The sequence below is a fragment of the Lampetra fluviatilis genome, chromosome 51 (assembly GCF_964198595.1).
Source record: "Lampetra fluviatilis chromosome 51, kcLamFluv1.1, whole genome shotgun sequence".
Classification (NCBI taxonomy): Eukaryota; Metazoa; Chordata; class Hyperoartia; order Petromyzontiformes; family Petromyzontidae; genus Lampetra; species Lampetra fluviatilis.
In genome coordinates this window covers 6849513-6877298 of record NC_136325.1, presented here as the reverse complement: position 1 = coordinate 6877298, position 27786 = coordinate 6849513, and the positions used below count along the sequence as shown (strand labels likewise).

Sequence of the window (27786 nt, the reverse complement as noted above, 5' to 3'; positions counted from 1 at the left end):
TCTAAAGCCGCACGAATTTCTCACCCGGTACGATCGCGGACGGCGTGAGCGCGACGTCCCACCTCTCCGATGTTGGGCGCGGCGACAAAACGGGCCGCAGGGCCTCGACTTTGCCGCTGACACCAGGTGACACGGGCGCCAAATTTGTAAAACCCGCTTGACCCCCCCCCCCCTCCGAGCCAGATTCGGACATCTTGCGAGCGCGTTGTCAGTGGCGAGATGTTAACCACCTCGCTTGGTACACAGGAGGTCATGGGTTCGATCCCGACCATGATGCCTGCTGCTGTATATTTGGAGTTTTTGTGTGTGTCTCTCTCTCATCATCATCACAGTGGCTATGAGATGTTAACCACCTCGCTTGGTATACAGGAGGTCGTGGGTTCGATCCCGACCATGATGCCTGCTGCTGTATATTTGGAGTTTTTGTGTGTGTCTCTCTCTCATCATCATCACGGTGGCTATGAGATGTTAACCACCTCGCTTGGTACACAGGAGGTCGTGGGTTCGATCCCGACCCTGACGCCTGCTGCTGTATATTTGGAGTTTGTGTGTCTCTCTCGCTCTCCCCGTGGTCGAGTGGATTTTTCTCTGGTTTTCCCCTCCACATTTACAATTAACGTCACACGCGTTGAGAGTATTTGGCTGGTATACAACTTCCACGTGATGATGATGATGATGAGCCCAATTCGTTGAGCTATCATTTGTGATAGCCAGGTCGCTTCTGAAAAAGAGCCATATGGCTGTGTGGGGCCTCACCTCGTAAAAGAAAAATAGTTTCCAATGAGTTTCACTTCAAATCTTGACTTAAAGCATTTCGTGACTGCAGGAATTTATATTCTTTGCGTCTTTTGGTAAAGTCTGCGTGTCTCTCTCTCCGTGCTCGCGTGGATTTTTCTCCGGTCCTCCGGTTTTTCCCTATTAATTTAGAATCAACATCACGCGCTTAGAGTATTTGGCTGCTGTACATCTTCCACGTGATGATAAGCACGCTTCGTTGAGCTGTCGTTTGTGTGTCCAGGTCACTTCTGAAAAACGAGCCATGTATCTTCTTGGAACCAAGAAGATGAATCCCTGCAGTCACGAAAGCTTTAAATCGAAATATACGAGCCACGTAGTTCACTGGGGGCCTTACCTGGTAAAAAATCAAAACAGTCTTCGCGGTGAAGTTTAAATAGCCGGTGGCAATCCACCGGGACCCCCACGTGGGGGGGTCCCGTCGTCGGCTCGGCTGTCTGCGTGCCAGTGGAACAGGGCGATGCGACCACGAGCGCCGTGTGACCACGTGCGTGTGTGACCGCCGTGCGACCACGTGCGTGTGTGACCGCCGTGCGACCACGTGCGTGTGTGCTCCCGGTGGCACGTGGCGGCAGGTCCGAGCGTGCTCAAGAGCGAGCTGATCGCCGCCGTGAGCTCCGTGGGGCTGCACCTGCTTGACGGGGATGAGCACGTCCTCATGCTGCTCACCTTCCCCGAGATCGTCGCCATCACCACCGCCAGCCGGTGCGTGCGCCGCGTGTGTGTGCGTGTGTGTGCGTGTGTGTGTGCGTGTGTGGGCGTGTGTGTGCGTGTGTGTACGTGTGTGTGCGTGTGTGTGCGCGTGTGTGTGCGTGTGTGTGCATGTGTGTGCGTATGTGGGGAGCGGTAGTGTAGCGGTTAGCGCACTGCGCTATGAACCCGGCGACCCGGGTTCGATTCCCGCTCACGGCTAACACCCAGTGACGATTATCTGAACCGGTCCTGGCCCTCCCCTAGGTCGACTCAGCCTCAAATGAGTACCTGGTGCGGTGTGTAAACATCGCCACTGGGGAGACAAAGGCGGTCGGGCGTGGTGCTGGCCACCCATCCCCTCGTGGACCGTTCCGGCCTTCATAGGTGCTCGCTAACAGCACTTGCCCTTACAGTCTGTTAAAGGCTATACGGGGGTTCTTTGTTTTTCTTTGTGTGTGTGTGAACCTAGCCTGGCACGAGGTCAGAGTACCATGTGCGGTGTGTACACGTCGCCTTCATAGGTGCTACTCGCTAACAGCACTTGTCCCAACAGTCTGTTAACGCTATACGGGGGATCTTTTGTCTTTGTTTAAATGTTAGTGTGTACGTCTATGTGTGGCTCTGTATATGAACGGGAATCGAACTCGGGACCTCCGGGTTCGTAGTGAAGGCACGTTAACCACTATATTCTTGGGTTTTTTCGGTAAAGTCACGTAGGTAAAAAATAAAAATTTAAATTTATGAAAGTAAAATAAAAATCAAATAAAAATCACAGCACGCTTGCTGTATCATGTACTTGATACAGCAAGCGTGCTGTGACGGTTCCACCTGAAGACGGAAGCTTGTGTTGCCTCCGAAACGTCGTGATTTTTTTTATTTTTATTATTTTACTTTTATTAATTTAAATGTTTTACCTACGTCACTTTACCGAAAAAAAGCTAACAATACGTTAACCGCTTTGCCGTCGCGGCCCCCCAACCCCTATGCCCACGTGAGCGTAGGCGCAAGCTGGCGGGACCCGCCGTGACCATGTCGACGCTGCGGGGCGACGAGATGGTGCTGGCCACGCCGGCGGCCGACGAGTTCAACGACCTCCTCGTCTTGCTCCTGCAGGGCCTCAGGAGCCGATCGCGACACCTCGTAGCGATGCAGGAGAGCCGCGTCATCGGTGCGAGCCGTCGGAGGCCGCCCTGGCTGGCTGTCTGTTGTCTAGACGCTCCCATCTGTCTGTCTGTTGTCTAGAGACCCCCATCAGTCTGTCTGTTGTCTAGACACACCCATCAGAGTCAGCTCTGTCTGTCTGTTGTCTAGAGACCCCATCAGTCTGTCTGTTGTCTAGAGACCCCCATCAGAGTCAGCTCTGTCTGTCTGTTGTCTAGAGACCCCATCAGTCTGTCTGTTGTCTAGAGACCCCCATCAGAGTCAGCTCTGTCTGTCTGTTGTCTAGACGCACCCATCAGAGACAGCTCAGTCTGTCTGTTGTCTAGAGACCCCATCTGTCTGTCTGTTGTCTCGAGACCCCCATCAGAGTCAGCTCTGTCTGTCTGTTGTCTAGAGACCCCATCTGTCTGTCTGTTGTCTAGAGATCCCCATCAGAGTCAGCTCTGTCTGTCTGTTGTCTAGAGACCCCATCTGTCTGTCTGTTGTCTAGAGACCCCATCAGAGACAGCTCTGTCTGTCTGTTGTCTAGAGACTATATCTGTCTACTATATTCATACTGGTAGGAACCTCCTGGTTACACCAGCCCACAGGGGATTATTGTGTCCGTCCATCCGTCGTGCAGGGAGGGGCTGGGTGCGGTGGGAGGGGCTGGATGAGGAGGGGAGGGTGGGGAGGGCCTGGGTGGGGAGGGGCTGGGTGGGGAGGGGAGGGTGGGGGGAGGGGCTGGGTGGGGAGGGTGGGGCTGGGTGGAGAGGGGAGGGTGGGGAGGGGCTGGGTGGGCAGGGTGGGGCTGGGTGGGGGGTGGGAGGGGTGGGGCTGGGTGGGGAGGGGCTGGTCACCCCGTGGTGCCCTTATAAAACTCAACGTTTAACCTACTCACGCCGGCTTGTGCCCGCCCTCACAGTCGGGCATATTTGCGGAATACACCACGCCGCCGTTGACCCTGGCCATTGACCGAGCAACTCAACGTTCCTACCAGCTCCCTCCGCAGGAATGTGTTTAGATAACAACGCTTTCATGGCATCACTTCCTGCCAAAGGTGAAGTCACGTGGCGTCGGGTGATGCAAATGATCCTGAGCATTGGAAAAAAATGTGTCCTTCCCGACACAAAATCCAAAACGTTTGAATCTGAAACTCACCCCCTACTACTACACTCGAGAAACCTGCATCATCACGGGTGGCGGATACCTGGATAGGAACCCAGGATGTATGTGTGCTGAACTTATTTCACACCGTTCGTAGCCAATCTTGTAAATCGGAGGTGCGGGGGGGAAGGTCAAACAAACTAAACACGAAAAGCAGTTCTAGATTTGAAGCTTTCGTGACTGCAAGGATTCATATTCTTAGGTTTTTTTCGGTAAAGTCACGTAGGTAAAAAATTTAAATTAATAAAAGTAAAATAAAAAATAAAATAAAAATCGCGACGTTTCGGAGGCAACACAAGCTTCCGTCTTCAGGTGGAACCGTCACAGCACGATAGCTGTATCAAGTGAGAGAAATACCAAGAAAACAGTCCTTGTATATATACTGGTTGAGGGTGGGAGGAGCCAAGGTAGGCCCTGAATATTATTTTTGTGAGGTTCGATGCGGCTGAAGCACGCTGTTAGGAATGAGCCTTTGTTGTGTAAACTAGATGCGGATGATGTAAAGGTGCAAATGGGACTGAGCCTTTTGTTACGTAATTACATTTTTTTACCTACGCGACGAAAAGCAGTTGCAAAGAAATGGATCTCCGCGTTGCTCCGACCTCCGCGGTTCACCTCTAACCTTTGACCTCCGACCCTCCCGTAGACGGGGACGCGGGCGTGCTCGCGTGCCACAGGGGCGACCTCATCGTGCTGGAGGGCGACAAGGCAGCGGGCGAGGCGCTGCCCCAGGGGAGCTGGACGCAGGGCCGCAACGACCGCACTGGGCACACGGGCGAGTTCCTGTCGGACAGCGTCTACGTGCTGCCCGTGCTTGAGAAACCCAGCAAGGCCATCCTGGTACGCGTGGTGGCGTTTCATTCGGACGCTGTCTCCCACACAGACCTGGTCTTCACCTGAGGACGGCTGCTTGCGTTGTGGCCGAAACGTCGTGAGAATTATTATGTTTTATTTTTATTCTTTTATTACTTCCCTTATACGTGACGACTTTACCGAAAGAACCAAGAAGATGAATCCCTGCAGTCACGAAAGCTTTAATCGAAATTTAGGCACGAGGCGGTTGAGGGTGTTGGTCCACTCGGCCACACCGCAGGAGGTCACGGGGGGGTGACGGGAGCTCCTGTCAGACAGCGTCTACGTGCTGCCCCGTGTTCGATAAACTCAACCCGGCAGACTGGATTCGAAGCTTTCGTGACTGCGGGAATTAATCTTTGGTTCTTTCGGTAAAGTCACGTAGAAGGAAAATAAATTAAACAATAGTAGAATACGACGTTTCGATTGCAACACAAGCAACCATCATCAGGTAAAAATGAATGAGAAAACAAACATCGTTAACTTAGAAATATAATGCAATACAACACAGAGAGTCGGCTAACACAACAGTCAACACCCTGCCTGGTTGATTAACGTTCTTCCAAAGATTGCTAAATTTGAGAGAGAGGTGGGGCCTGTGAGTATCTCATAGAAGTCGGTGCAGACTGAACGCTACTGCTGATGATGCTGTTGTAATAATCCTTCAGGAGACGGCTTCGGAATCGGTCCTCTTTATTTTCACTTCACGATACACCTTGCTCACTCACTCTCCGTCGCTGGCAGACAACGGAGAGAGGACAGACCACCCACTAAGTCCCCGCCGCGCACGTGGCAACCCCCGGCCCCGTCCGCGCGTGACCCTGCTCTCCTCCTGCTCCAGTCTGCTCCCGATCGTTCTCCTCCCCTCGCTCTTAACACCTTCGTCACGTGGTTCTCCCAGCCAATCATCCATGGACAGCTCCGACCATTCTCGATGGTTCCCTGTCAATCCCGGGACCACGCCCCTCATCCGGCTCCCCATTAGCTGGGGCCCTGAATGGCTAAGCCCATCCCCCTGATGGCCTGTCATGATGACGCATGGGCCATGGTCCCTATCTAAACCCTTATTGGCTACAAGCAGGACCGGCAAGCCAATCCCCACGTGAACCCTCTGTGGCTGTTATTACACTGTGATGGAACTTGGGCTAGAGTGTGAGTGGGTGAATGGGTATGCGATTGAGTGAGCATTCGGGTGAGTGAGTGTGTTAATTAGTGTGTGAGTGGGTGAGTGAGTGGGTGGGTGAGTGAGTGAGCATTCGGGTGAGTGAGTGTGTTAATTAGTGTGTGATTGGGTGAGTGAGTGGGTGAGTGAGTGGGTGGGTGAGTGAGTGAGCATTCGGGCGAGTGAGTGTGTTAATTAGTGTGTGAGTGAGTGGGTGAGTGAGTGAGCGATTGGGTGAGTGAGTGTGTTAATGAGTGTGTGAGTGAATGAGTGGGTGAGTGAGTGAGCGAGCGATTAGGCGAGTGAGTGAGTTAGTGAGTGGGTGAGTGAGTTAGTGATTGGGTGAGTGAGTGTGTGAGCGAGCTGCGATAAATTATCCACTGTTTCGGTTGTACGTACAGTATGTACATCAAACTTCTTTCGCACCGTGTGTATCCAACCGTACGCTAATCGGAGGTGCGGGATGATGATGATGATGATTTCGATTTAAAGCTTTCGTGACTGCAGGGATTCATCTTCTTGGTTCTTTCGGTAAAGTCACGTAGAAGGGAAATAATAACATAATAAAAAGTATTCTCAATGACGCTGTCTTTCCGACAGACCTGTTCTTCACCTGAGGACGGCTGCTTGCGTTGTGGCCGAAACGTCGTGAGAATAATTTTATTATGTTTAAATGTTATTATTTTATTATTTCCCTTCTCCGTGACTTTACCGAAAGAACCAAGAAGATGATGATGATGTCCGTTAACTTCTTTCACACTGCGCGTGACCAACCGTACGCTAATCGGAGGTGCGGGATGATGATGTCCGTTGAACTTCTTTCACACCGCGCGTGGCCAACCGTACGCTAATCGGAGGTGCGGGATGATGATGTCCGTTGAACTTCTTTCACACCGCGCGTGGCCAACCGTATGCTAATCGCAGGTTTCCCCCCTCTCCGCGCGTCTCCCAGAGCCTTTTCGCAGCAAACCCCGAGGGTCAGCGTCGAGGCTCCACAGTGTCGCAGCAGCCGGAGGATCGCAACGCCTTCTACACCCTGGAGGAGTTCGCGCAGGGCCACTTCAGGTGCGGCACTGCAGTTACCCACAATGCCCCTTGCACCGTTACCCACAATCCCTGTCTCCCGCAGCGCGTGCGAGTGGGTTAGAATGTCACTTTTCTCGGTCGGCCAGGCCCTGTTATCAAATTTCACGGCGCGCTCCTTCGATAAAGTTTGAATGCAGCGGCACCGGTAGCGGGACCTGAACTTAGACGCCAGAACCACGAATAAACTATGAAAAAAACTACAAACTATTTCTTATTTTATTTTACCAGGTCAGGCCCACTGAGCTACGTAGCTCTTTTTCAGAAGCGACCTGGCCACAAATGAAAGCTTAACGAAGTGGCTTGTCGTCGCGTGGAAATGAACAGCAGCCAAACGCTCTGAATTCTACGTTTATTCTAAATGTCGGGGGCAAAACTGGAGGACCCAGAGAAAAATCCACGCGACCACGGAGAGAGAGAGAACTTCAAATACACAGCAGCAGGCGTCGTCAAGGTCGGGATCGAACCCACGACCTCCTTCGTACCAGGCGAGGTAGATAACATCCCGCGTGTTACCGTGGGAACCGGGCGTGTTACCGTGGGAGCCGCGCGTGCCACGTGGGAACCGCGCGTGTTACCGAGGGAACCGGGTGTGTCACTGTGGGAACTTCACGTATCACCGTGGGAACCGCGCGTGTCACCGTGGGATCCGGGCGCGTCACCGTGGGAACCGGTCCGTGTCACCGTGGGAACTTCGCGTATCAACCGTGGGAACCTGGCGTGTCACCGTGGGAACTTCACGTGTCACCGTGGGAACCGGGCGCGTCACCGTGGGAACCGCGCGTATCACCATGGCAACCGCGCGTGTCACCGCCAGGCCGCTGCCGCAGGGCACCGTGAAGCAGGTGGTGGAGGTGCGTGGCCGCCGCAAGGACCGCCTCTGGGCCTGCTCCCGGGAGCCCCTCCTGCAGCCGCTGCTGCACAGCGTCATCGGAGATCACGTGGCCAAGGACGCGTGCAACGCCTTCATCGATATCCCTCGGCCCCGCGGAGACTCGGCCCCCCCCACGCGCAACCCCCACCCCCGTCGCGACCCGACCCATGGAAGCCATCCAGCCGCCTGTGCAGACACTCGCACAGTCGGTCCATACAACCACGCGGCAACTTTTGCCCCGTGTTTTTTTGTTTGTTACCCAGGCCACCACTACCGACCTGGGCGCCTATTTTTAAATATATACACCTGTGTGTGTATATACACGTGTGTGTTATTATACCTATTATTATAATATGTAAATATATTATAATAACATATTAATTTAATATATAAAAGTAATATATTATTATATTATCTAAATATATTATAATATATTGTAGTATAATATGATTATTATATATAATTGTATATTATATAATACTATTATTATATATTATCATCCACGTGTGCGTGTTTATATACAATCTCTACGCGGTCGCCCCTCCACCTGTCCGTTAGTTCACTCGTCACGCATGGTCAGCGCGTGACCTTTCACGCGCGACCTCTGGTGTGTGACCTTTCACGCGCAACCTCTGACGCGTGACCTTTCGCGCGTGACCTCTGGCGCCACGGGCGCTCCTCTAGAGTGAGCCAAACGTCCCGCCGTCCATAACGGATTGTTTCTTTATTCTACGTTAGAGGTTACTTCGCGTAAATATGAACGTGTCTTTAAACCCGCCACCGCGACCACCACCACCCGACACGGCCAATTAAGTTGCTAGTTCGGCACTAACCGGTCGTGTGTGTTGGAGAGTAAACCCACAGCGACATTTACAATTCGAAGGGCCGCGACGTTTCGCCGGTAATTACAACCGTCGGCATCATCAGGCGACAGCCAGATTTGTGGAGAAATCCTCCTCCCCGTTTCGGCCTCAAATAGAGGAAGGCAAATGTGATGTCATCACTTGTGAGCCAATCAGGAGTGACGCAGAGGTCGCAAACGGGTTTTGATTCCTTACCCGTACCCGTACCTGTACCCGTACCCGGCCTCACCAGGGTCGCAAACGGGTACCCGTACCCGTAAACCGGCCGTACCCGTACCCTACCCGTACCCGGCCGGGTACGGGTAGGGTACGGGTATCGGGTACCCGATTGCGACCTCTGGGATGAAGCCATGTTGCAGGGACGGGTGGGTTGATTCTAGGAACTTGAATTGTGAGAAGAGACAAGACGTTGGGAAATGAGTGACAAACGGTGACTCACCAGTGACTCACGGCCTACCCGTACCCGTACCCGGCCGGGTACGGGTAGCCGGGTATCGGGTAGGGTACGGGTATCGGTTACCCGGTTGCGACCTCTGGTGTGACGACCGCGGGGCGGGGAGGGGGCTAATTAATTCGTGTAAATTACAATGGATGTCTGGTCCCGTCGTGAGCATCGTCGTCATCGTCCAAGTAATCGAGCCCGCCAGTCCGTCTGAACGCCTTGACCTCCGACCCCCCCGTGGCCTCCCCCCCGTCCCCCTGCACCCATCCTTAAGTACATGGGGGACTTCCCGATGCGGCAGGCGACCTCCGACCCGGGCACCGACCTCACCGACCAGGTGTTCAGGCCGGCGCTGAAGAACGCCTGCATGCAGGACGAGATCTACTGCCAAATCCTCAAGCAGCTCACCGACAACAAACAGGGGTGAGCCGGCGCGCTTTGCCGCTGCTTTGCTACTCTTGCCATGTAGCGGGAGGGGGGGAGAGCGGTGCCTTGGAAATACGTGACCTCCGGAAAAAGTTCTGTCATGTCTACTTTCCCGAGCCGTTCCGTCTGTGCGCTTAAAATCGGCTTGGAGACTCGAGTAAACCACGTGACTTCTGTGGGTGGCCACCAGAGGTCGCGAACGTGTTTTGATTCCTTACCCGTACCCGTACCCGGCCGCACCAGGGTCGCAAATGGGTACCCGTACCCGGCCGGGTACGGGTAGCCGGGTATCGGGTAGGGTACGGGTATCGGGTACCCAGTTGCGACCTCTGGTGGCCACCCCCGCTCTGAATGTCTCTCCTCTCATCTGCAGATCTCCGCAACTCTATATCTCTAAATCAGCACGAGCCTCCAGTAGACCACGTGACTTCTGAGTGTGGCCACGCCCTCTCTTAGCCGCCTCCCCTCTCCCCGCCCACTGTGAAAAACAGACGCCGCTCCTGCTCCTCCGTGCAGCAGCAGCACGAGTCCCTGACGCAGCCTTTCCTTCCTCCATCTCCTTACCACTGTGTGTGTGTGTGTGTGCGTACAGGTATAGTGAAGGGAAGGACTGGTAGCTGATCTGGCTATGTGTGTGTGTGGAGCGGTGGTGCAAGGGGGTGTGTGTAAACATCGCCACTGGGGAGACAAAGGTGGCCGGGCGTGGTGTTGGCCACCCACCTCCTCGTGTGCCATGCCGGCCTTCATAGGTGCTACTTGCTAACAGCACTTGCCCCAAAAGGCTGTTGCAGGCTATACTGGGGATCTTTGCATGTGCATGGGAAACGGTGGTGCAGTGGTTAATGCGATGCACTACGAATCCCAGTTTGATTCCGGCTCACGGCCACCAACACCAGTGACGATTATCTGAACCGGTCCTGTGCCTCCCCTAGGTCGACTCAGCCTCAAATGAGTGTGTAAACATCGCCACTGGGGAGACAAAGGCGGTCGGGCGTGGCGCTGGCCACCCAACCCCACGTGTGCCGTGCCGGCCTTCGTAGGTGCTGTCGCTCGCTAACAGCACTTGCCCCGACAGTCTGCTGAGGCTACGTGGGGGATCTTTGTCTGTGTTGTGTCCAGGTATAGCGAGGAGAAGGGCTGGGAGCTGCTGTGGTTGTGCCTGGGTCTGTTCCCGCCGGGAGCGGCGCTGGCTCCGCACGTCCAGGAATTCCTCAAGTCGCGGCAGCGCACGGCCCACGTCGCCCGGCTCAACCGCAGCCTGCAGAACAGCGGGTCGGTACAGGCACACACACACACACATATACACACATATATACACACATATATACACACATATACACACATATACACACATATATACACACATATATACACACACCGATACACACATATGTAATGCGAGCATAAACGGGGTGGTTGCTGGCCTCCGCGCCAATCACACGGCCCGGAGCATTGGGGGGCGGAGCCTGGTCGGCGGAGCATGTGGGAGGAGCCACTGCTCACCTCGGCTCCAATGGGAGACGGGGTGAACGGGGGGCGGAGACGGGGGCAGTACGGGAAGGAGGAGTCAGGGTCACGTGATGGGAAGGATATAGGGAGAGAGCCGCAAGAGATCGAGGAGTTGGAACGGAGCGAGAATAGGGGAAGCCACGCTGGGCAGTGCGGGAGGAGCGGCGCCATCTGCCACGTGGTCGAAGACCTACGCACACCGTCGGGCCAGCGGTGTGCGTGGGGTAGACGGGGCTAGCGGTGTGTGAGGGGCTAGTAGAGTGTGCGGGGCACACGTGGCTAGTGAGTGACTAGCAGAGTGTGCGGGGCACACGTGGCTAGTGAGTGACTAGCAGAGTGTGCGGGGCACACGTGGCTAGTGAGTGACTAGCAGAGTGTGGGGGCACACGTGGCTAGTGAGTGACGAGCAGAGTGTGCGGGGCACACGTGGCTAGTGAGTGACGAGCAGAGTGTGCGGGGCACACGTGGCTAGTGAGTGACTAGCAGAGTGTGCGGGGCACACGTGGCTAGTGAGTGACGAGCAGAGTGTGCGGGGCACACGTGGCTAGTGAGTGACGAGCAGAGTGTGCGGGGCACACGTGGCTAGTGAGTGACGAGCAGAGTGTGCGGGGCACACGTGGCTAGTGAGTGACGAGCAGAGTGTGCGGGGCACACGTGGCTAGTGAGTGACTAGCAGAGTGTGCGGGGCACACGTGGCTAGTGAGTGACGAGCAGAGTGTGCGGGGCACACGTGGCTAGTGAGTGACTAGCAGAGTGTGCGGGGCACACGTGGCTAGTGAGTGACTAGCAGAGTGTGCGGGGCACACGTGGCTAGTGAGTGATTAGCGGAGTGTGCGGGGCACACGTGGCTAGTGAGTGACTAGCAGAGTGTGCGGGGCACACGGAGAGAGCGGAGCGACCACCAGCGAGTGCGGGGCACACGGAGCGAGCGAGGGGCGCGCGGCGGAGGCGGCGCGACTCCGGCCGAGGACCAGCGGGGTGCGATACGAAGAACCTAAATAAACGACAACGGAGACCAGGAGAGCCTGACAGAGTCGTTTATTACACATATATACACACACCGATACACACGCAGAGACAACAACAACAACCGCCATTCGCCACAAAGTGGTGGTGATGTCACCACGACGCTTGTGCCAGGCCATGTGCACCTTGAGGCCACGTGAAGTGTCGAACGCCCACTGGCAGGTGGTCACGGGGCAGACCCAGGTGCCACAGGTCGACTGACTGAGATGACTGAGATGACTGGCTGATGCACCACCTGTGCCCCCTACTGTGCCAACTTGCTGTGCTTTAGCCACCCGGCGCTCCGCTCGTTGTTGTGAGCGTCGCTCCTCCGCCCTATGTTGTTGTTGGAGAGCGACTGCCTCCAACTGCCCAGTAGCGTTCTTCACAAGCCTCCTCCACTGAGGCCGATCTAGACACCGCTGGTACCAGTCACCGGCAAGTCCACACAGCTCCCCGTCCTCCTGTACCACATCACTCCATCTCTTCTCTAGCCCGTGCCGCGCCCGTCTAGCCCCCTCTATCAGGCCGAACAAAAGCTGTTTAGGCATGCGGTCGCTGGGCATGCGGGCTACATGACCCAGCCAGCGCATCCTTGCCTGCCGGAGGAGCTCACCTATGGGACTTTGCCCAGATCTTTCAAGGATTTGTGAGCTCCTCACACAATCCAGCCTGGTTAAACCAGGATGGATCGTAGGCAGACCAGCCTAAATGTTTCTAACCACCGAAGATGCTCCATTAGGGGGGGTCCACGTTTCGCAAGCGTAGAGAAGGGAGGGAATTACCGTGGCCGAGAAGACCTGAAGCTTCGTGCGGAGGACAGACCAGGTAGCTTCCACACAGCGTTACGCAACCGATGAAAAGATATTGCCGCTCGACTGATTTGGAGTAAGACCTCTGCTGTTAAACCGGAGCCGGTCATGAGCACGCTGCCCAGGTATGGGAAACTCTCCACTCTCTCCACAACTGCCCTATCACCGATTAGGAGCTGTGGGGGTGGAGTGTCCGATGGTACAAAATACCCAGGCAGGTGCTTAGTTTTGGTGGGGCTGATGGGAAGGCCCCACCTCTTAGTGGCATGCTCCAGTTTCAGCAGCAGCGCCTCCAACTCCTCCTCTGTATGAGCAGCAATTACTAAATCATCGGCATACAAAACGTGGTTGACCAATAGGGAGCCATCCCTTGACCGCACCCGGGTATCGATCAGCCTCCCATTATATCTGTACACAGACACACACACACAAAAACAAAGATACACAAACAGACAAAAATACAAAGACACACACACAAACACAGAGAGAGAGACATACACATATACACACATTATACAAAGACAAAGGTCCCCCGTATCGCCTGAACAGACTGTTGGGGCAAGTGCTGTTAGCAAGCACCTATGAAGGCCGGCACGGCACACGACGGGGTGGGTGGCCAGCGCCACGTCCAATCGCCTTTCTCTCCCTATTGGCGATGTTTACACACCGCACCAGGTATTCATTTGGGGCTGAGTAGACCTAGGGGAGGCCCAGGACCGGTTCAGATAACCGTCACCGGTGTCGGCCGTGAGCGGGAATCGAACTCGGATCGCCAGGTTCTTATCGCAGCGTAGCGCTAACCGCGACACCACCGCTCCCCACTGTGTGTGTGTGTGTGTACACGTGTACACACACACACACACACCTATGCACACACCTGCACACACACGCACGCACCGGTGTGCTGGCCACAGTTCCAGCACTGCTCAGATGTGGAAGTGGTCATCGGGGCACAAGGGAATGCCGACTCAGATTCTCACCCACCGGGGCTCGTGGTCACCTGTGTGGAGGCTCGTGTTGACCTGTGGAAGATCATGGCCAAGTATGGGTGTCCAGACAAGCTCATTGGCATCGTGCGGAAACTCCATGATGGCACGATGACCAGCGTCAGAGACCAGCAAGAACTCTCTGATCCGTTCCCAATCACAAACGGGGTGAAGCAAGACTGCGTTTTAGCGCCAACGCTCCTCAGCATGGTGTTTTCTGCCATGCTGCAAGACTCATTCCAGAACCGCAACACTGGGATTAACTTCATCTACCGTTTTGACGGTGGGCTATTCAATCTGCGGAGGATGCAAGCCAAAACCAGAGTGGAGGAAGTCACTGTTCCAGAACTTTTGTTTGCTGATGACTGTGTTCTGGCCGCTGGCCTTCACCTGAGGACGGCTGCTTGCGTTGTGGCCGAAACGTCGTGATAATTATTTTATTATGTTTTATTTTTATTATTTTATTACTTCCCTTCTACTTTAAATCGAAAGATCTACAGGACAGTATGGGCCACTTCTACTCAGCTTGGAACAACTTCGGCCTAACAAATCAGCACAAAGACGACTGAAGTCCTGTACCAACCTGCTCCTGGGAAACCCTACACTGAGCCCACCATCTTTGTGAATGAGCAAAAGCTGGCAGCCATTGACAAGTTTACTTACCTTGGTAGTGCACTGTCTCGCGCTGTGCACACAGATGATGAAGTTAACATCAGGATTGTTAAGGCCAGTGCAGCCTTTGGACGTCTACGTGACTCGATATGGGAAAGGACTGGCATCAAGCAGGAGACTAAACTGAAGGTCTACCGGGCTGTAGTCTTACCAACTGTTCTGTATGGGTGCAAATCTTGCACAGTCTACCAGCGCCATGCCAAGAAATTGAATGATCTCCACTTGAGCTGTCTGAAGAAACTGCTGAGGATCAAGTAGCAGGACAGAATCCCTGACACGGAAGTCCTCAGCAAGGCCAATATCTCCAGCATCCACACATTGCTTGCGAAGGAACAGCTTAGATGGACTGGCCACGTGACCAGAATGCCGTGCGCGAGACTGCCAAAACAAGTCTTCTTTGGCGAGCTGAAGAATGGCAAGCGAACGCAAGATGGCCCCAGACACATTCCTGCGGAGGGAGCTGGTAGGAACGTTGGGTTGCTCGGTCAATGGCCTGCAGGGTCAACGGCGGCGTGGTGTATTCCGCAAATATACCCGACTGTGAGGGCGGGCACAAGCCGGCGTGAGTAGGTTAAACGTTGAGTTTTATAAGGGCACCACGGGGTGAACAGCCCCTCCCCACCCAGCCCCACCCAGCCCACCCCCTACCCAGCCCCACCCTCCACACTCAGCCCCTCCCCACCCTCCCCACCCAGCCCCTCCCCACCCTCTCCTCCCTACCCAGCCCCACCCTGCACGACGGACACAATAATCCCCTGTGGGCTGGTGTAACCAGGAGGTTCCTACCAGTAAAAGCGCTACAAGGACACCCTGAAAGCTTCCTTGAAGAGCTTTGGGTTCGACCTGAAAAGCTGGGAACCCCGAGCTCAGGACCGACCTGCCTGGAGAAGAAAAGTCCAGGACGGTGCAGTCCTCTGTGAGAGCAGGAGAAGCTCCTGTGCCATCTTGAAGAGGCAGCGGCGCAAATCTACCAAGCGAGGACTTGTGGCTGCACCTCAGAGCTCTACATCCTCCCTGACCTGTCCAGTGTGCCTCAGAGAATCCTGGGTCCCGGATTGGCCTGTTCAGCCATCATCAAAACCCAACAAAATGACAAACGTTGCCATGGTCATCATCAACTATGATGGACGAACAAGAAAGAGACCTGTGTGCACGTTTCGTGTCCACCTGTGTGGGAGCTCGTGTTCATGGGTACGTGTTCACGTGTGCGTGTTCATGGGTATGTGTTCACCTGTGTGTGTTCATGGGTATGTGTTCACCTGTGTGTGTTCATGGGTATGTGTTCACCTGTGTGTGTTCATGGGTATGTGTTCACCTGTGTGGGAGCTCGTGTTCATGGGTACGTGTTCACGTGTGCTGGGGGCAGGTTTCCCCTGCGCAAGTACCCGCCGCACCTGCGCGAAGTGAAGGCAGCGCAGCACAAGTCGCGCAAGCTGCACCACCCCGTCTCCTTCCCCGACCAGTCGGAACAGGTGCTCGCAAACTACACCACCATCATCATCATCAATATCGTCACTCTCTTCACCATCATCATCTGCATCGTCGTAATCGCCATTATCACTATCATCACCATCATTATCAGCATCATAATCATCAACACCATCACTATCATCACCATCGTTATCATCATCGCCATTATCACTATCATCACCATTGTTATCAGCATCATCATCATCGCCATTATCACTATCATCACCATCATTATCAGCATCATAATCATCAACACCATCACTCTCATCACCATTATCAGCATCATCACCATTACCAATCTCATCAACCATCATTCTCAGCATCATCATCATCATCACCTATCCACAACATCACTCATCACCATTGTTACCATCATCATCACTATCATCATCGCCATCACTCTCATCACCATTATCAGCATCATCACCATTACCAATCTCATCACCATCATTCTCAGCATCATCACCATCATCACTCTCATCACCATCGTTATCACCATCAACATCATCACTCTCATCACCGTTATCAACAATGTCACTCATAATCATCAAAATCATCCTCTCCAGCACCAAATGTTGTTCTGTATCTGTCATCATTGCCTCCACCACCAAAGACAAAGCTCCCCCATGTAGTCTTTAGCGGGCTGTTGGGCCAAGTGCTCTTCAGCGAGCACCTGCGAAGGGCTGGCATGGCACAGTGGCCAGCGCCACGCCCGGCCTCCTTTGTCTCCCCAGTGCTGATGTTGTTGTTTGACTTGCATCCCACTGGGATTTTTGCACACAGCGTTGGTGTACGGTGTTTTATTCTGCAATAATTTGCTGTCTTTTCTTGGATTTTCTGTTTGCACTTAGTCACATATTCACTTTAAGATGTTTTTTGTTCATGTTTTGTTTTTTTGTTTGTTGCGGTTGCACCCGATTCAAGAGCCGAATGGCTCACAGGGCTATACCTAATACATGAACTTGAACTTGACTGGGTCAACCTAGGCGGGGCGGGGCGGGGGGGCAGCCCAGGACCGGTCCACAGTAGCAGCCGTCATCGACGTCGGCCCGTGAACGGGAATCGAACTCGGGCGGCCGTGATTTGCAGTGTTAGGTAGCGACCACCGCCCTCGCCATCACCACCTCACGGTTTGCCCTGCGTGGCGTCTCTCTCTGTCTCTCTGTCTCTGTCTGTCTCTGTCTCTCTCGGTCTCTATCTCTCTCTGTCTCTCTCTCTGTCTCTCTCTGTCTCTCTCTGTCTCTCTCTGTCTCTCTGTCTCTGTCTGTCTCTGTCTCGGTCTCTCTCTGTCTCTCTATGTCTCTCTGTCTCTCTCTGTCTCTCTTTCTCTGTTTCTCTGTCTCTCTGTCTCTCTCTGTCTCTCTCTGTCTCTCTCTGTCTCTCTGTCTCTCTGTTTCTGTCTGTCTCTGTCTGTCTCTGTCTCGGTCTCTCTCTGTCTCTCTCTGTCTCTCTGTCTCTCTGTTTCTGTCTGTCTCTGTCTGTCTCTGTCTCGGTCTCTCTCTGTCTCTCTCGGTCTCTCTGTCTCTCTCTGTCTCTCTTTCTCTGTTTCTCTGTCTCTCTGTCTCTCTCTGTCTCTCTCTCTGTCTTTCTCTCGGTCTCTCTCTCGGTCTCTCTCTGTCTCTCTCTCTCTGTCTCTCTCTGTCTCTGTCTCTCTGTCTGCCGTGCAGACGTTCGAGGTGGACGCGGGCACGCGAGTGCGCGAGCTCTGCCTGGCCATCGCCAAGAAGCTGCAGCTCAAGTCGCAGGAGGGGTTCTGCCTCTTCATCAAGATCCTGGACAAGGTGCGGTGTAAGGGAGGCTGGGGAGGGAAGGGAGGGAGGGGGGGAGGGAGACTGGGGAGGGAGACTGGGGAGGGAGGAGGGGAGGGAGGGGAGGGAGGGGAAGGAGGCTGGGGAGGGAGGGAGGAGGGGAGGGAGACTGGGGAGGGAGACTGGGGAGGGAGGAAGGGGAGGGAGGGGAAGGAGGCTGGGGAGGGAGGGGAGGGAAGGAGGCTGGGGAGGAGGGAAGGAACTCCCCAACAAACACTTTCACTCGGCGCCCCAAATTGTCAGTGACTGCATCGGGGCATCGGTCACGTCCGTCCGCGTGCCGCCAGTTCACCGGCACGACCGCCTGCAGCGGCGCTGTATGGTGCCGTGGTGTATGGTGTTGTGGTGTATGGTGCCGTGGTGTTTGGTGTTGTGCGGTGACACGCGTTGACGCGCGGTGGCGGTGTGTGCTGCGGTCGATGCAGGTGGTGAGCATGCCAGAGGGAGACTTCTTCTTTGACTTCGCCAGGCAAATGGAGGAGTGGAGCAGCAGTGGGAGGGTGGCACGGGAAGGTAACGAGCGCTGGCCGGGGGAGAAGGTTCCGCGTGCCGGCTCGGAGATGAGCGGGATTCGTCGGCGGCGCTGTCGTCTGTCCCTCCTCCTCCTTCTCCTCTGGTCCTTCTCCCTTCGTGCACCCCTACAACGGAATCAACCGTACCCTACCCGATACCCGTACCCTACCCGTACCCGGCCGGGTATCGGGTAGGGTACGGGTATCGGGTAACCCGATTGCGACTTCTGGGATGAAGCCATGTTGCAGGCGCGGGTGGGTTGATTCTAGGAACTTGAATTGTGAGAAGAGACAAGACGTTGGGAAATGAGTGACAAACGGTGACTCACCAGTGACTCCCATACCCGGCCGCACCAGGGTCGCAAACGGGTACCCGTACCCGTACCCGGCCGGGTACGGGTACCCGTTCCCTACCCGTTCCCTACCCGAAATGAGTGACAAACGGTTACTCATCAGTAACTCACGGCCTACCCGTACCCGTACCCGGCCGCACCAGGGTCGCAAACGGCTACCTGTACCCGTACCCGGCCGGGTACGGGTAGCCGGGTATCGGGTAGGGTACGGGTATCGGGTACCCGGTTGCGACCTCTGGCCTTGACGCTGGCTGCCCCCCCCCCCCGTGCCCCCCTCTATCTCTCTCTGTGTCGGTGCGCCGCTAGGCCAGGCAGCCGCCCCCATGCCGGAGTACCAGGTGCACTTCCTGCGCAAGCTCTGGGTCAACGTGGTCCCGGGGAAGGACCCCACCGCGGACAACTTGTTCCACTACCCGCAGGTGATGCCGCGTGGTGCCACTCAGAGCCACAGGCGCGAGTGTGTGTCACTAGGTACACGTGTGTGTGTGTGTGTATCACTAGGTACACGTGTGTCTGTGTGTGTGTGTCACTAGGTACACGTGTGTGTGTGTGTGTCACTAGGTACACGTGTGTGTGTGTGTGTGTCACTAGGTACACGTGTGTGTGTGTCACTAGCTACACGTGTGAGTGTGTGTCACTAGGTACACGTGTGTGTGTGTGTCACTACCTGCACGCGCGTGTGTGTGTGTCACTAGCTACACGTGTGTCTGTGTGTGTGTGTCACTAGGTACACGTGTGTGTGTGTGTGTGTCACTAGCTACACGTGTGTGTGTGTGTGTGTCACTAGGTACACGTGTGTGTGTGTCACTAGCTACACGTGTGTGTGTGTCACTACCTGCACGTGCGTGTGTGCGTGTCACTAGCTACATCATCTTCGTCACCACCATCTTCAGCACCAACGTCAACATCGTCATCATCATTGCCGCCACCATCATCATCACTTTCATGACTATCGCCACCATCAAAAGTGTGGTCATCCTCAACATCATCATCATCAACATCATCATAATTGTTTTTTACCCTTCTATCTGGCAACAAAACTGACACCTTTTTTACAAGGAGTCATGTTTGCATAGACCACAATACCTGCAGTCATAATGCAAACAAAAAACATAATTCTGATAATGTATGCACTGTCCTTGAAGTTGATTGGTCCACACCCGAGACAGCTTTTCTTAGAGCCTAGTCTCACATGGGTTTGACCAGATGACGCCAAAAGGCGCACAACTCAAAGACAATGCACCATCAGAGTATGAGAGCTCGGGGTAAGTATTTACACCATTGGAACCTCATTTGCCAGTAGCAAAATATGATAATAGGTTTTTTACCCTTCTATCTGGAAATAAAACTGAAACCTTTTTTACAAGGAGTAATGTTTGCATAGACCACAATACCTGCAGTCATAATGCAAACTAAAAACACAACTCTGATAATGTATGCACTGTCCTTGAAGTTGATTGGTCCACACCCGAGACAGCTTTCTTTAGAGCCTAGTCTCACATGGTGTTAGACCAGATGACGCCAAAAGGCGCACAACTCAACGACACTGGCAAATTAGGTTCCAATGGGATCATCATCATTGCCATCGCTCCCGTCGTCATCACTCCCCCCCCCACGACCGTCCCCATCACCGCCATCAACGCCACCGTCTCCTTGACCCGGCCCCCACCCGCCCGCCCGTGCAGGAGCTGCCCAAGTTCCTGCGCGGCTTCCACAAGGTGTCTCGCGATGATGCCGTACAGCTGGCGGCGTTGGTGTTCCGCGCTCGACACGGAGACGAGCGCGCCGCCATCTCTGGCATCGCTCGCGGCCTCAAGGAGCTGCTGCCCCACGACCTCCTGCCCGATGCCTCCACCGACGCGTGGAAGAAGGTGACGGTCCCCCTCGTCGCTCGACGTCCCTCCCCCCCTCCGCCCGTCCGTCCGCCCCACGATGAAGATTAGCGACGGTTGGCAACGCACGGTGGAAAAAAGAAGTTCGATATACATGCAGAATAGAAACACAAATCTAGTATATTTCGATTTAAAGCTTTCGTGACTGTAGGAATTCATCTGCTTGGTTTTTTCGGTAAAGTCACGTACAAGGGAAATAATAAAATAATAAAAATAATACATAATAAAGCAATTCTCACGACGTTTCGGCCACAACGCAAGCAGCCGTCTTCAGGTAAAGATGAGAACCTGTCAAGCTGGGAACTCAGCGTCTATATAAGCTCCCAACTTGACAGGTTCTCATTCTTTACCTGAGGACGGCTGCTTGCGTTGTGGCCGAAACGTCGTGAGAATTGTTTTATTATGTTTTATTTTTATTATTTTATTACTTCCCTTCTACGTGACTTTACCGAAAAAACCAAGAAGATAAATCTAGTATACTTAGAAATGTAATGTAATACAACAGAGAGTCGGATAACATAACAGTCAACACCCTATCTGGTTGATTAGCATTCTCAGGAAGAACGTAATCAACCAGGTAGGGTGTTGACTGTTATGTTATCCGACTCTCTGTTGTATTACATTACATTTCTAAAGTATACTAGATTTGTGTTTCTATTTAATTTATACCTGATGATGATTGCTTGTGTTGCAATCGAAACGTCGTATGCTAGTATTTAATTTAATTTATTATTTTTTTTTATACGTGACTTTACCGAAAGAACCAAAGAATGCAGAATACAGTAAAGCCTTGGATTGCGAGCTTAATTCGTTCCGGAAAAGTGATCGTAATCCAAAGCACTCGTATATCAAAGCGAATTTCCCCATAACAAATAATGGAAACTCGGATGGTTCGCTCCACAACCCAGAAATACTGTATTCATATAAAAATGATTAATACAAAATACCTTTTTATATTTTTATTATTTAAATTTGATATAAAGTAATCAAATTTATTCATTAAATTTCACCGTGGCTGGTGTGACGGAGACGAGAGAGAGGAGGGTTATTGTGTAGGACGACTTTCACTTGCAGTACAGTTACTAAAGAACAGTCGCTACACTTGGACACAAAATAAAAACATGCTTTACGCACAACACTATAGTAAACAGTATACGCTCGCACGGATGTTGACTATACGAGTGAGGCACGCCGACTGAGACCGAGCATGGGAGACGATTACCCACAATGCCGCAGCGAGAGAGAGAAGAACCATCGGCTCAGTGGTGATCACGTGACGCTCGGCAGACAAAGCGTATACTGTACGTACTACAGTACTCGTATTGCAAGACCTCGCTCGTTAATCAAATTAATATTTACTTAAACATTTTGGTCGTCTTGCAAAACACTCGCAGACCAAGTTACTCGCAATCCAAGGTTTTACTGTACTGTATTCATGCTGGAGGAGGAATCCGATGAGCTATAAAGATTTTTTTTCACAGATGTCCAATAAGGGGGCACTGGGTCAGAACGTTACAACGAACTGTACAAAAAACACGTTAGGAGTGCAAAGTACAAGAAAAACACAAACAAATACAACACTAAACCATCTCCATCCTACCAGACAAAGCCCACTGAGGTATTAACTTATATTTCAGAAGCGACCTGGCCATCATTTGGATATTTAAAACACCAAAATAATCTAAATCATCTAAGCGCGTGTTTATAAAACCGGAGGACCCGGAGAACAAAAATCCGCGCCACCACGGGGAGAGCTTGCAGACTCCAAATATACAGCAGCAGCAGGCGTCAGGGTCGGGATCGAACCCACGACCTCCTGCATACCAGGCGAGGTAGTTAACATCTCCTAGCCACCGTAATTATGATGAGAGAAAGGCACACAAACTCCAAATATACAGCAGCAGCAGGCGTCAGGGTCGGGATCGCACCCACGACCTCCTGTATACCAGGCGAGGTAGTTAACATCTCGCCATGTACATAGACTCACACAGAGACCCATTGACTCACACAGAGACCCATTGACTCACACAAAGACCCATAGACTCATAGACTCACGCAGAGACTCACAGACTCACACAGACCCATAGACTCACACAAAGACCCATAGACTCACACAGAGATCCATAGACTCGCACAGAGAGTAAACCCACAACAATATTTACAATTTGTGTCCCGTGACGTTTCGCTGGTGATTCAGTTTCAATTTCCACTTATTTGGTATTGCCCTGTGAGCCATTCGGCTCTTGAATCGGCTGCAACAACCACAACAAGATCAACAACCAGCTTCATCAGGTGATTGGCCAGGATTATGAGGAAGTCGTGATCACTGTGAGTCAATCAGATGTGAAGAGAGGGCTTGAAACGTAGCCACCACGTGCACTTCGACGGATCGTGTTCATCTGAGAACAAACTACACATTTATTCTAGATTTGAAGCTTTCGTGACTGCAAGGATTCATATTCTTAGGTTTTTTCGGTAAAGTCACGTAGGTAAAAAATTTAAATTAATAAAAGTAAAATAAAATAAAAATCACGACGTTTCGGAGGCAACACAAGCTTCCCTCTTCAGGTGGAACCGTCACAGCCCGACAGCTGTATCAATTCTAGATTTGAAGCTTTCGTGACTGCAAGGAATCATCTTCTTAGGTTTTTTTCGTGACTGCAAGGAATCATCTTCTTAGGTTTTTTCGGTAAAGTCACGTAGGTAAAACATCAAAATGAATGAAAATAAAATAAAATAAAATCAAGTGATTTTTGATTTTATTTTATTTTATTTTCATTCATTTTGATGTTTTACCTACGTGACTTTACCGAAAAAAAAAAAACCTAAGAAGCTGTATCAAGTAACATTTACAAGTAATATTTACTTGATACAGCTGTCGGGCTGTGACGGTTCCACCTGAAGACGGAAGCTTGTGTTGCCTCCGAAACGTCGTGAGTTTTATTTTATTTTTATTTTATTAATTTCAAATTTTTACCTACGTGACTTTACCGAAAAAACCTAAGAATAAAAAACAAACTGCACAGTTTGCCGGCCGCACGATGGCGCCCCGATGAATGATTTCCTCCCCCTCCCCACCCTTCGCTAGTTGATCGTCGCAGCCGTCAGCAAGAACGCCGGCAAGACGCACGACGAAGCGAAGCTGGCGTTCCTCAAGATCATCAGCAGGTGGCCTACGTTCGGAACGACCTTCTTTGACGTCAAGGTGAGGGCCGGCCTCCATCTGCACATCTGTGAAAAAAGGGAAAAAAAATTAACCCGTAAAAACAAAGTTTTTCACTATAAATCCTTTATATGCGTGGCGGCTAGAGTCCTCTCGTCCTCTGGCTTGAGATGGCTGCCACCTATGGGTCAGATGATTGTCTGCTACCATTAAGCAATTGGTAATTCAATATTTACATTTTTTTTCCCTAAACAGTGTAAAATTAGTTACTCGCTGACAGCACTTGCCCTGAACAGTCTGCTTCAGGCTAAACGGGGGGATCTTTGTCTTCGGGGCCTTGACAGGGAATCGTAATTATCGGCTGACGTTTCGGGCAGCGTCACTTCTTCTGAGCGAGCCATTGCCGGACCGCGCCCTTCAAGTCCACTCCAGTATTCCACCCCTGGATTCCACTCCGGGATTTTGTACCGCACTGTCGTCACGTCGCCCCTCGCCCACCCCCCCTCCCACGGTGCGTCGCTCGTCCCGGCGGAGGTTCGACCGGTTCGTATCCGCTCGGCCGCCCCGGCCAGTACCGCGGTTGATCCGCCGCGTGCCGTTTGTTTCGTTTGCAGCAAATCTCCGAGCCCACCTACCCCGACATCCTGCGGATCGCCATCAACAAGCACGGGCTGAGCCTCATCAACCCCAAGACCAAGGCGAGTGGCTCGCGAGCGGTCGCTCGCTCTGCCCGTTAGCGCAAGGTGGTCGGCAAACACGACAATAACAGGGGGAGCCATTTTTGTTTTGATTATTACGGTAAAAATAAATGTTACAAAAATTCAATATTTCATTAGCCAGCGATGTGACGTGATACAACACACACACATAAAAACACAAAGATCCCCCGTACAACCTGAACAGACTGTTGGGGCAAGTGTTGTTAGTGAGCACCTGTGAAGGCCGGCACATGCTTTTACTTTTGGAATTCGCGGTGACCTGGGCCACTCTGGCAAATGAGACTCATCCTCTTCAGTTGTGTTCTGGCCATGGTGATATGCTAACTACCTCGCCTGGTATTCAGGAGGTCGTGGGTTCGATCCCAACCCTGACGCCTGCAGTATATTTGGAGTTTCCATGTCTCTCTCCCCGTGGTCGCGTGGATTTTTGCCCGAGCCCTCCAGTTTTTAAATCCTTTATATTAAGTTCACTTGCTTGCTTGCTTGCGTGCTTGCGTGCTTGCTTGCTTGCTTACGACCGTGCAAATCTTTCGGTCGTTTTTTAACCCACTTCCCGTGATCCAATCGAGCTGACATTTTGCACACAGACTCGTTGTGCGTGACAATTAATTTTCGTGAAAATTTTTTTCCAAAATTTTACACTGTTTAGGGATACAAATTTAAATATTTAATTACCAATTGCTTAATGGTGGCAGACAATCATCTGACCCATAGGTGGCAGCCATCTCAAGCCAGAGGACGAGAGGACTCTAGCCGCCCGTTTCATGATGACGCAAATGTTGACTAACCACATGGCATGAAATCCCTGCCCCCACGCTGTACAGTGGAGACTATTTATAGAGCAGTTAAATTGAAGCCGCCAGGTTCTTGAAAGTGGTAAAATCGGTCAACGCTAGTGCCCTCGGGAATATACGGGGCATGTCAAAAGGTGATCTTTAATTTTTAAATCCTTTATATTAACTTCACATGCTTGCTTACTCAAGAAAAACAGAAATGAATAATAAAATGAAACCGATGCCACGCATATAAAGGATTTATAGTGAAAAACTTTGTTTTCACGGGTTAATTTTTTCACCTTCACATTTAGAATCAAAATGCCGTTCGGAGTATGTGTCTGCAATAAATGTCCACGTGACGATAAGCCACTTCGTTGGGTCATCATTTGCGGCCAGGTCGCTTCTGAAAAAGAGCTCTGTAGCTCCATCGGACCTCACCGGGTATAATAAAAGTAGTGTTTGATCGTTTTCAGTTGAGTTCTCACCCAGCCAAACACGCAGAGCCCAAGTGAAACGCAGACCCTCCCTCCCTTGGCAGGACATGCTAGCTCAGCACAGCTTCACCAAGATCTTCAACTGGAGTAGCGGGAGCACGTACTTCCACATCACCATCGGCAGCGCCGTGAACGGTACCAAGCTGCTGTGCGAAACGTTCCTGGTGAGTGGTGGCACGCACACACACAGACGCACACGCAGAGACACACAGAGACACACAGACACACACACAGACAGAGAGAGAGATATACGCACAGGCAAACACACACACAGACACACACACACAGACACACAGACACACAGACAGAGAGAGATATACGCACAGAGACAAACACGTACACACACAGACGCACACACAGAGACACACATAGACACACACACAGACACACAGAGACACACACACAGACAGAGAGAGATATACGCACAGAGACAAACACGCACACACACAGACGCACACACAGACAAACACACACAGACAGAGAGAGCCATACACACAGACAAACACACACACACATACAGACACACACACATACAGACACACACACAGAGAGACAAACACACACATACACACACAGAGAGCGTCGTTCAGCCTCTACCCCTTCCGATGGCGGAAGGTATCATTATCATATTCTTAGGTTTTTTCGGTGAAGTCATGTAGGTAAAAAAAATAAAATTAATACAAGTAAAATAAAAAATTAAATAAAAATCACGACGTTTCGGAGGCAACACAAGCTTCCGTCTTCAGGTGGAACCGTCACAGCACGATTGCTGTATCAAGTGAGAGAAATTCCAAGAAAACCGTCCTTGTATATATACTGGTTGAGGGTGGGAGGAGCCAAGGCAGGCCCCTGAATATTATTTATTGTGAGGTTCGGTGCGGCTGAAGCACGCTGCTAGGAATGAGCCTTTGTTTGTGTAGACTGGTTGAACTGGGAGGTTCCAAGAGTTGTTAAGGTGCGGCTGCTGTAAAGGTGCGTGTAAATGGGACTGAGCCTTTTGTTATGTAGAGGTGGTGCGGCTGAAACCGCTGCTAGGAATGAGCCTTTGTTGTGTAGACTGGTTGAACTGGGAGGTTCCAAGAGTTGTTAAGGTGCGGCTGCTGTAAAGGTGCAGCTTCAAATCTAGGATCATTATCAGACATTGCGGGTCACAGCGGGGCAGGATAGCCGACCTCCCGCTCGCTCACTCACGGCACCCGCCAGCTCGCCCTGGCGCCCCTCGACAGCTGCTGGACCTGTGGCGTTGCGGCTCTTCCCGTGTGCAGGGCTACAAAGTGGACGACCTCCTGACCTCGTACATCAACCTCCTCATGAGCAAGCAGCAAGGGGACACGAGGTCGGCCGGGAATTACCGATAGCCGCCGGGAGCCACGGCCGCGCGACGTGGAGCGACGTGGACGGAGAGAACTGACAATGAGCCCTCGGGGTCAAGGTCCGAGAGGTCACCGAGGCCAGTGACGCTGATGACGTCATCACACCTCGCCATTGCATCATCGCGCGTCGCTGTGACATCACACCTCGCTATGACATCGCAACTCGCTATGACATCACACCTCGCTATGACATCGCTATGACATCACAACTCGCCATGACATCGCAACTCGCTATGACATCACGCATCGCTATGACATCACAACTCGCTATGACATCACACCTCGCTATGACATCACACCTCGCTATGACATCACGCATTGCTATGACATCACAACTCTCTATGACATCACAACTCGCTATGACATCACAACTCGCCATGACATCACAACTCGCCATGACATCACAACTCACTATGACATCACAACTCGCTATGACATCGCTATGACATCACACCTGGCCATGACATCGCAACTCGCTATGACATCACACCTCGTCGTGACATCACACCTCGCTATGATATCACAACTGGCTATGACATCACACCTCGCTATTACATCACATCTCGCTATGACATCACACCTCGCTATGAAATCACAACTCGCTATGACATCACAACTCGCTATGACATCACACCTCGCTATGACATCACAACTCGCTATGAATTGACAACTCGCTATGAAATCACAACTCGCTATGACATCACAACTCGCTATGACATCACACCTCGCTATGACATCACAACTC

General features: G+C 52.2%; 1 protein-coding gene across 1 annotated transcript in view; it reads left to right on the top strand.

Moving 5' to 3' along the window:
- LOC144948841 (unconventional myosin-VIIa-like) overlaps positions 1 to 27026 on the top strand; it is a 71588-nt gene extending 44562 nt beyond the window's left edge. Inside the window, exons 31-48 of the mRNA XM_078878492.1 lie at positions 1371 to 1500; positions 2490 to 2656; positions 4442 to 4635; positions 6762 to 6874; positions 7710 to 7864; positions 9335 to 9494; positions 10617 to 10773; positions 13738 to 14092; positions 14666 to 14735; positions 15848 to 15953; positions 17619 to 17732; positions 18185 to 18272; positions 18931 to 19043; positions 20310 to 20495; positions 23605 to 23721; positions 24294 to 24377; positions 25713 to 25832; positions 26934 to 27026. Of these exons, the coding sequence (XP_078734618.1) occupies positions 1371 to 1500; positions 2490 to 2656; positions 4442 to 4635; positions 6762 to 6874; positions 7710 to 7864; positions 9335 to 9494; positions 10617 to 10773; positions 13738 to 14092; positions 14666 to 14735; positions 15848 to 15953; positions 17619 to 17732; positions 18185 to 18272; positions 18931 to 19043; positions 20310 to 20495; positions 23605 to 23721; positions 24294 to 24377; positions 25713 to 25832; positions 26934 to 27026 (2522 nt within the window). The remainder of the gene's footprint in view (positions 1 to 1370; positions 1501 to 2489; positions 2657 to 4441; positions 4636 to 6761; positions 6875 to 7709; positions 7865 to 9334; positions 9495 to 10616; positions 10774 to 13737; positions 14093 to 14665; positions 14736 to 15847; positions 15954 to 17618; positions 17733 to 18184; positions 18273 to 18930; positions 19044 to 20309; positions 20496 to 23604; positions 23722 to 24293; positions 24378 to 25712; positions 25833 to 26933) is intronic.
- Positions 27027 to 27786: the final 760 nt, after the last annotated feature.